Source organism: Diorhabda sublineata, chromosome 5, assembly GCF_026230105.1.
Source record: "Diorhabda sublineata isolate icDioSubl1.1 chromosome 5, icDioSubl1.1, whole genome shotgun sequence".
Classification (NCBI taxonomy): domain Eukaryota; kingdom Metazoa; phylum Arthropoda; class Insecta; order Coleoptera; family Chrysomelidae; genus Diorhabda; species Diorhabda sublineata.
Window position 1 is genome coordinate 10,946,124 of NC_079478.1, and position 9,793 is coordinate 10,955,916.

Consider the following 9,793-nt stretch of genomic DNA (forward strand, 5'->3'; position numbering starts at 1 on the left):
AGAACTAAATAACGGAAAAGCATCAGCATAAGACAAAGTAACTTCAAAAATTATGAAAAATATGAGTTAAAAAGGAAAAGATATGCTGTTTCATACTTCAATAATGCTAAAGAAGATAAGACACTCACATCAGAATGGCAGAAGGCATTGATAATATCAATATTCATAAAGATTGATACAAAAATCATAATATAAAATAACTACCGAGGAATAACATTAATTAGGACAGCGATGAAACTGATGGAATAAATATAAGAGAAAAGAGATTTCCAATGGGAAGAAGCACCCAAGATCATGTATTTACAATGAAACAGATGATAGAAAAAGCAATTAGATTAAGAAAAAGCGTTTGATAGAGTAGCTACAGAGAAAATATGGACAATACTGGTCGAAAAAGTAGTTAATGTAAACATTATAAAGATAGTACAAACTATTTATGAACATAATGAAAATGCTAAGACATAACAAATATCAAAAGGCTTCACTACAAATATAGAATTAAGACAAGGGGACGATTAAGTTCATTACTATACATCATATTCATGGACGAGGTCATAAAGAGATGCACTGTGCTGAGTAAAAAAATATGTGTGGGAGATTTGCAACTACAAAGAATTGACATAAGTGAAGGAACATTTGCAGACGATGTAATTCTAATGCAGATGCGTCTAATGGATATGAAAATGAAGAAGAACAAGACAAAAGTAATTGTGATTTGGGAAGAAGAGGCCAAGATAAATATAAGAATGGATACAGAAACATTGGAACAAGTAAAACACAACCAATAACCTAGGAACAATAATAGACGAAAAAAATATAAATCTCTCTTGAATTTTTCATTGTTAATGGCAGAATCCTTGAAATTATTCCGCGGGGATTAATCAGACATCATTGAAAACTGGTGTATTTATGATTTGGAATGGGGGGACATCCGGAACGATTCCTTTAAAGGTTTAATTTTACATTAACATCATTAAAGTTGGCTGCGTTCCACTAAACACCTGCAGTACGCAAGTCCGCGACCGCTAAATTGCCCATTTTTATAAAGTAAAAAAACTGACGGATATTTTAGGTCGAACTCACTGTATTGATATTTTCTAATATAGTATTCGTGTGGAACCGCACTGTTTGGAATAGGTACTTTGCATGGATAAGGATAAAATTCAGTATATGTATAACGAAGTTTTTTAGTTTCATTTAAATACTTGTCGCCAATTTTCCAATAAATCAGCATCTAACATCGTTGCATTATAATCCACCGGCTTAAAAGATGAGATATTTTTATCGATTCATATTAAACAATTTTCAAAAAATTTGAACTATTGATCGTTTGAATGTTTGATTACCTATTATCGGTTGATAATAATATATTCTATATCTATAAGAGCGTACTTGCAAAGACTCTTATCATTAATAGAAAAGTATAAAACTGGCATTATTATTGAGAAAATTTTATTTCAAGATGTTACTCAAATTCGTAATTTGTGTTTTATTATATTTCGAGTTATCTGTAAGTATATCATAGATCAAGTTGATCATAATAATGTATTTAATTAATACAAACTTCATCAACTCAATTTCAAGAAATGTTATGCTTTTATGACAGATATGATACAAAATTTAATTTCTTTAAAAAAACGAGAATGGCATCGTTTATTTAGATAAAGCCTATCTCTATCACTTTTTCCATGTTTTACATTTGCCGTTATCAATTAGTTTGATATTCAATAATTATACATAATGTAAGTGTCCAGAGAGTCTAAAATTTTAATTTAGGACAGATGGACTAGAACACAAACATGGTAGAATCTGATTCTGGATGTTATACATACAATATTAGTATTAAATACAAAGTTTTTAGATTTTCGTGTTAGTACAAATAATAGATTTTTAATGATGCTCGGGAATTTGTAGAAACCTACATCACCTATTTTTCAATAATATAGTCTCCACTGAGATTATCACATTTTACCATCGATGCTCTAGCATCCCATAAGAAAAATTAATCCAACATATGCAATCCACTGATTCACCGCACACATGAGTTTATTAAGAGAAGAAAATATTTTACCACGCAAGTGTTCTTTAAGTTTTGGAAAAAACAACAATTACTAGGGACCAAATCTGAAGAATATGGTGCCTAATTAATTCGAAGCCTTACTGAGCTACAGCTTAGATGCCGTACCTGTGACTGGGTGTGTTATCCTTAAGCGGAACACATCAAATAACTTTCTCGGGAGCCTTTAGTTGTGGAACCCTTTAGAATCCCATAATACGGTTAGCACCACACTACCTGCTTAATATTGCAACGATGGAGATGGATATGTATATTATCCTTATGTCTTTCTACTCTTATGTGTATAAGTAATGTGATTGAGTTTCTTTTTTCTTCAGATATTTTCTCCAAAATTCTCTGATTTCTTTCTATCTTTTGTTTTTGGTAGCAAATTATGTACTACTGTGATTTCCTTTACTTTTCTTTACATTTCTATTTACATACACTCAATTCTAATCACACTTTAGTGTTTTTGTATTATTAATCCTAATATTATTTGTTTCTGTCTTCGTTATACCTTGCATATTATGAAATTTGGTTATTCATATTTTGTTTGATTGAATAGCACTTTTTATTTCACTTATTTGGAAAATATTCATCGATTTATTATATAAACGTTCTGACGTAATAGAAAATTGGCGATTTTTTATAAGTCTTTCAGGCACCAAGATATTTTAAAAGCTGGTAAATCCTGTACTATAGTCGACACTACCTTAAGTAAGTTGTCTGGATACCTTGAAATGAGATATAACTATTGTTATTGTTTGTTCTAGCATTTACTGCTTTGAATGATCACGTAAAGTCTATTTGCAAACCCAAATATGGCCAATCAATAAAAATATTGATCTCCTTGATTGGGGTTGAACCAAAATTCATAGGCATTTTCTTTATTTTTGGTAATGAAAGGTGGATTTTATAAGGGTTAAAATGCAAATCATCAGATTTTTTATTAGGAATGAAATGCTTTTGACTCTTAAAGGTTCAAGGTTCTCGTTCAAAAATAATTTTATCGGAATGAATTTAAATAATTTAAATTCAATACAAAGCGATTTCATTAATTTCAAGAAATAATAACAAAATTTTTCAAGCTTATGTTGTAATTATGTAAATTAATCATAAACTTATTAAAAGGTGTTAAGAGATTCATAGATAATCAATAAAAGTCTTCAGTTTCTTATTTCTTGGGTCTTTATATATTTTTTGTTAGTAAATCGTCTTGATTTCAGTTCTTTTCTGATTAAAAATTAGATTTTAAAACCTTGAAGAAGAGAATAAATGTAGCTCAGATCTAAATTGTCATGGAAAACGGTGATATTAAAAATTCCATGCTATACAGTTTTTTACCGCTGATTACTGGAGTATTATGAATAAACTATACCATCTCTCGTTTTCATGACATTATCTTCCGCTTTTTAGTAAATAGATATTAATAAAATTATATTATTATTAATAAAGAAAATGTTTAATTAAAAATATTTTTAATATCTCAGTTGGCCCAAGAAATTTTGGTAACAATACCAAATGGGCAAATACGAGGTAGAATGGAATATTCCATGAGAAAAACCGGCGTTCCATTTTATGCTTTCCAACAAATTCCATATGGGAAAGCGCCAGTTGGAAATCTGAGATTCAATGTAAGTAGCATAACCATTTAAAAATACGTAATGTGAATGAATAAACTCATTATTGTTCATCATTTACGTTTCACTAATAATTTGTAATCACTTTGAGCAGTTATCGAGGGAATCACACTTTTGTAAATGAATTGTGACACAGCCGCGCCCCATCTAACTGCACCAGTAATGGAAACTATAAATATTACAGAGCTAAGAAGTTAGTTTTAATTAGATTCAGAAGGTTCTACAATACTCTGAAACATCGAAAAAGCATATATAAGGCGAGAGCTGACAATATGAGGAGAGGATCGATGTTGAAGATACGTGGCTAGCGATAGAAAACAATCTAGAGTATTGTTATAAAGTCATAGATGATAAATTGTTTGTTCTGTTGTAATTGGTGTGATGTATGTCCTGTAAAAAATGGATTACACATGCAAAGAAGACAAAAAATAATTTTTGTAAAATTTAAAAAATGGGATAGGGAATGAAAAAACAAGAAGAAATAAAAAATCTTAGGAAAAATGGAGGAATGTCAATTGAAATTGAAAAAAGACATGAAAAAAACTGCTCAAGAAGATATGGAAGAAAAAAATGGTGACAAGTCCAGAAGAACTGAAAAATAATGAAGAAGTCAAAAGAAGTTTAGAAAATAAATCAAAAAAAGCTCAAGACGAAATAAAGAAAACATGAAAACAGCTGTTCTAGCGGAATATAAACTGAATGACGAAGTGACGGCACAAGCGATCAAGATAGATGAATTTGAAAATCAAATTCAAATCTTTGAAGATCAAAGCGAATCTTTAGAATCCCCGATCAGCCGGAATAGGAGAACGATTCAATAGAACCTTCGAATATTTGTGAGAAAACATCAAGACAGTTAGGACGAACATATATTCTTGATACTGATGGCTTATCGATCGGCTGTGGATAAGACCACAGGAATAACTCCAGCGAGTATCGTCTTTGGTACAGAAGTTCGGTTACCAAGCGACCCTCTGTTTGTTACTTCATTCAAGCCGCAACTTCAAGAAGAATATTATGATTTATGCTGAAGTCCGTAACAAGATAAGAATTGGTATTTATCTCATGAAAAGACGGGATAAGGTAAAGATCAACGGTCGGTTGTTCCAAGCTTAGAAATGGTTTCTCTTTATATTCCTACAAAAGAAAAGGAGGAGACAATCTAGACGATATAAAGTAATATATAAAGTGAAATTAGTTACTACATTGTTAGTTATGTTAGAATTAGTATGATAATTGTGGTGTAATAATGTTTGAAATGTGAAATTGATTTGTAAAATTTTATAGAAGAATCTTTATATGCGAAACTTAACAGTCTTTATTAATTTATTTCACCAAATTGATAATGTGGAGAACAGTTCATCATCATCATTATCTTTTTAGGAACCACAGCCCGCTGAACCTTGGGAGGGAATTTTAGATGCCACAAATAATACGAAAGTTTGTTATCAAGTAACTAACGGTTTCAATATACCAAATTTGGAAACGGTCCAAACTGAAGATTGTCTCTTTGTAAACGTTTACACACCCCAGGTAAATTATGTCTGATAAATGCTAAAACAGCAATATGAAGTGAATACAAGTATATCAAATGATGACATTTTCTTATTTATATGACTGTAGTATCCGGATCCAAAAAACGCACTTCCAGTTATGGTATGGATCTACGGAGGAGGCTTTATTAATGGAGTTGCAAACTTCGATCAAGCTGGACCTCATTATTTCATGGAAAATAATGTTATGATTGTAACAATCAACTACCGCGTTGGACCGTTTGGTAAGAAATTGAAAGTAATGAAAAAAGATAAACAACTACGAACTCTTATCTTTTCAGGATTTTTAGCCACAGATGATCTAGCAAGTCCTGGAAATTATGGATTGAAAGATCAAAACCTCGCTTTAAGATGGATACGAGACAATATCAAATATTTTGGTGGTGATCCAGATAAAATAACCATTTTCGGAACCAGTGCTGGAGCTGCTTCAGTATCATATCACTTCATGAGTAAAAAATCTGAAGGTAAAACAACTTCTGCCAGTTTTTATCTCATGTGATGCAAACATAAATCTTTTTAAGGACTCTTCTGGGCTGGAATTTCTACAAGTGGTTCAATTTTAGTACCATGGGCTTACCAAAAAGACCACAAACAAATAGCTTACAAAATTGCAACGTATATCAATTCTAGCTTTGATCAAAATGCATCAACTGAAGAACTTGTACAATATTTGCGAAGTTTGCCAGCAGATACTGTAAATGAAGCTGCAGCTAAATGCGTTTTGGTAAGTGAAAGAATAAAGTCGTTCATATTCAATGTATTTGCCACATTCCAGTGAAGTTAGAAGCTTTCTAAAATATAATATGATTTTTTCAAATCAGTTTAGATGTTCAATACATGAAAGTAAACGATTTCCTAAAGGTTAAAAACCTTTAGGACATGTTTTGGCCTATATTTTATTAATTAGTAATACTCACCTATAATTTGACAATTGTTATATCAATATGCGCAATCTATTGTCCTCTGCTTGCTTACAAGAAGTCCAATATCGCAAATTCAAGTCGGGTTCCAATTTCTATAGCAATGTCGTCTATAATTTGCAGTATATGTTCCAAATATGCAGTAAGTCCTTTTTATTTTATTTTACAATATGTAGGACACCATTGGACAAGAAGAGATCGTACAAGGATTCTTTTATGCTCCTGTTATGGAACCGGAACATGAAAATGCTTTTATAACCGAACGTATGTATGCTGCTATAGAAGAAGGTAGAATGAACAGAGTTCCACTTATGATCGGTATTGATTCAGAGGAAGCTTTGACAAGAGCGCAAGGTAAATAATCAATTTCCGCTTCCACTATTTTACAGTATTTTTATTATTACTATTTTTATTCTGTCTATCTGTCCGCATACATTACATATTCTTAATCAGTATAAGAAATCGGTGAGGGAAAAAATAAGTTTCGTTCTCTGGCATTTCCGGTCCTAAGAACTTCTGATTGGAAACATTGTCTGATAAAAGATGCTTATTAACTGACTAGACAAAAATCGACAATTGAATGAAATTTCATCTTGACTAATAGTAAATATTTTGAAACTTGTATTTAAAATTTTAACCCATTTCCATGTTAATGTCTCTACTTATTTGCTTTTATGTTAATTCAATTTTTAAAATGTTTTAATTAAAAAAAATTCTTTACTACTGTAAATCACTTCCTCCTTTTTTTTTCTTGTTAATAACTTAATCCACTCAATGATAATCCTTGTATATGGGAAAAAACTTGTGTCTTTACATTATAAGGGAAAACATTTTCAGTTTATTTTCCCTAGATGTACTAAGAAATTTCTACTAAAGCTGTTTATTGACATTTAAGTCCGGATACCTAGTCTATTAATCTACCGTTAAGAGAGTTTTTCCTTGAGTATTTTTGTTTCAAATTCATAAAATAATCTATCTACAAATTTCAAGACCTGAGTGTTTATTATTTCGAGAAAATACAGTCCATCGGTGAAGGGATAAACTCTATAGCTACAGATTAAACAAACCTATTTAGTCTAGCTGTATAATGTACTTTCAAATATTTTACAATAGTGACTAAAAACCCCCAACCTGCTTCTCCCGTGTTACCCATAAAATCGAAGTCATGCTTCTATGCACATAGATGTCAAAATCACCCTTTCTTTCTGGACATCTTTCAGTTTTTAGCCTTATCTGATTGTAGACGAAGTTAGTTAAAAACATCTGTTTCGGTGATAACTTTTAGTAGTTATTCTGTTCGAATTACCAAATCAATGTGAGTTTTTCAGTTATAAATTACTGATACCAAGGTTAGGCACAAATACTTTCTATGTGACCTCCTCATATTTATGTTTAATGCTCAATTGTATAGGTAGTACTTGAGCTCGCCATGATCTCCGTGAACGTATCCTGATTTCTCTTTTGAGTTGAGCTGACCTTCAATCATTATTACCAGATACCGAAGATACAGATTCGATTCATATAATCAGATTAACTAGATTTGTGCCATAGATTGATACATTTATTGAAATTTACCCTAAATCGAATTGGTGAAAACAACTATTTTTACAAAAACTTACCAAATTGGAATCAGAACAAAAAATGGATTATCAAAATTCAATTTGTAGAAAAAATCGTCATCCAAATCTACAGTATATATGTTCAAGACATGGTATGTCCGGATTTAATATGAAAGACATGGCTTCTCCAAATTTCATTTATACATAATATAACTTTGCTTGTTTAAGTTTATTATGGGCTAAAAATTAATTCATCAAAGTTCTTATGGACAAAAGTTGGCTTCTCTACATTAAATTTGGACCAATAATTACTTTCCTAATTTTGATGTTGTCAAGAAATTACTAATCTTCAACGAAATGCTTTGCAACTATCACTTTAATTACATGTGTGTGATTTGTATTTAATTAGCTGCGTCTTGTGCTATACCTACACAAAATTTACATGAGTGTATAACTATTTTTCATTTGATTTATTCTTCGTTTCGTACAGATCCAAATTGGATCACTTACATACAATACTACGATCAAGATTCCAAATTACTGATTAACAACAACATGGGTATAACTGACGAAAATATCAGAGCAGAAGTTGGCCAAAAAATCAAAGAAATTTTCACCGATGGTTCATTCTTAGACAAGCTTTATTCAGCTATAAGAGTAAGTTTATCAAAATATTAAAATTTTGTATTTCCATAAAATGGCTGCATATTTAACCACTCATTTATTTCAAAAAAAGAATAAACCTGCTTCAGTATTTCAGTGACATGTCATTTAACCGTCCAATCATCCGTCACGCAGAGCTGCAATCCCAATATAGTGATGTTTACTTCTACGAATTTTCCTACAGTGGACAGCTTGGTGGTACTAATAAACAATTCGTAGATGGTAAATTTGAAATGAACACATTCTTTAACAAATAAATTTCTTCTACAAATGCTTTGTAGGAGCTGAAAAAGTTCAGCATTCAGAAGACGGAAACTACTATTGGACATTCGGTAATTGGACTGTATTAGATAATTTCCCTCCAGAGGACGTTTTAACCAGTGAAAGATGGCGCCTGTTACTTACTAATTTCGCTAAATACAGGTATTATAGTGGTAGCAATTCATACTAGAGCTGTATTAAAAATTGCTTTTCTTTCACAAACTATTAAAATATCACTTTTTTCTTACAGAAATCCAACACCAGAACCGAATGAAATCTTGGAGAATATTATATGGCCAAAGCTTGTATCTGGTAGTTTCCAATACCTCAATATCAATAAAACCCTTACTATAGTATCAGACTATCCAAAAAGTGACACTTACCATAAATGGGTTGAGCTATATGAAACTTACGCAGTCAAACCATATATAAATTTCTAAAAATTTTGCTGTTATAATATTGTTTGCATTAAAATTTTTAAAAAATTATAGGTCCAGCTTTATTTTGAAAAAATATTGATAGTATTTTGCTATAACAAGTTAATAGTTCATTCCGTAATGATCAATTTTCACTGGGTAGACATTCGAATAAAAACGAAAAGTATCCATGAGGGCGAATCTTGAATTTATGAAGCCCTGCGCTAATATTCTTCGAAATCACTCATATAACTGTTTTTTATTGTGATCTAAAGGAAAAAAATACCCAAATAAAAAAAATTAATGTACAGAGAGAAGGTAAAATCCCACATTTTTATTATCTCTCCTAAAATGTCTTTTCGTGGTTGTCTTAAATGTTTTGGGAAGACATTTGGTCCGATGCTCGTACGGAATTGGTTCCTATAGGTACGAGGTCTATGAATGCCCAATATTACTTGGACGACATTATTGTCGAACACGCAATGCCTTTTGCTCCGTTTGTTGGGCATAATTTTTTATTCACGCAGGACAATGCTGACCCCCACGTGGCTAGACTGGTTATTGGCAATTTACATGATGTCAATATCCCTTTATTAGAGGGGCCCCCTAACAGTCCGGATATGAATCCTATAGAATATCTATGGGGGCTATCTAAAAAAGAGGATTTGAAGTCATAGTTTCTACTAATTCATAGAAGTCGCTATAGAAGAATGGGAGAGCGA

The 9,793-nt window shown here is 31.4% G+C and overlaps 1 protein-coding gene across 1 annotated transcript; it reads left to right on the forward strand.

Annotated features, from left to right (window-relative positions):
- Positions 1-1,388: 1,388 nt before the first annotated feature.
- On the forward strand, positions 1,389-9,143 carry LOC130443693 (venom carboxylesterase-6-like). The gene is made up of 11 exons (XM_056778440.1): positions 1,389-1,510; positions 3,547-3,690; positions 5,080-5,229; positions 5,320-5,473; positions 5,531-5,716; positions 5,774-5,976; positions 6,349-6,526; positions 8,222-8,388; positions 8,484-8,616; positions 8,676-8,817; positions 8,906-9,143. Exons 1-11 carry the CDS (start codon positions 1,463-1,465, stop codon positions 9,093-9,095), a joined length of 1,695 nt encoding a protein of 564 aa, XP_056634418.1. The 5' UTR covers positions 1,389-1,462; the 3' UTR covers positions 9,096-9,143.
- Positions 9,144-9,793: the final 650 nt, after the last annotated feature.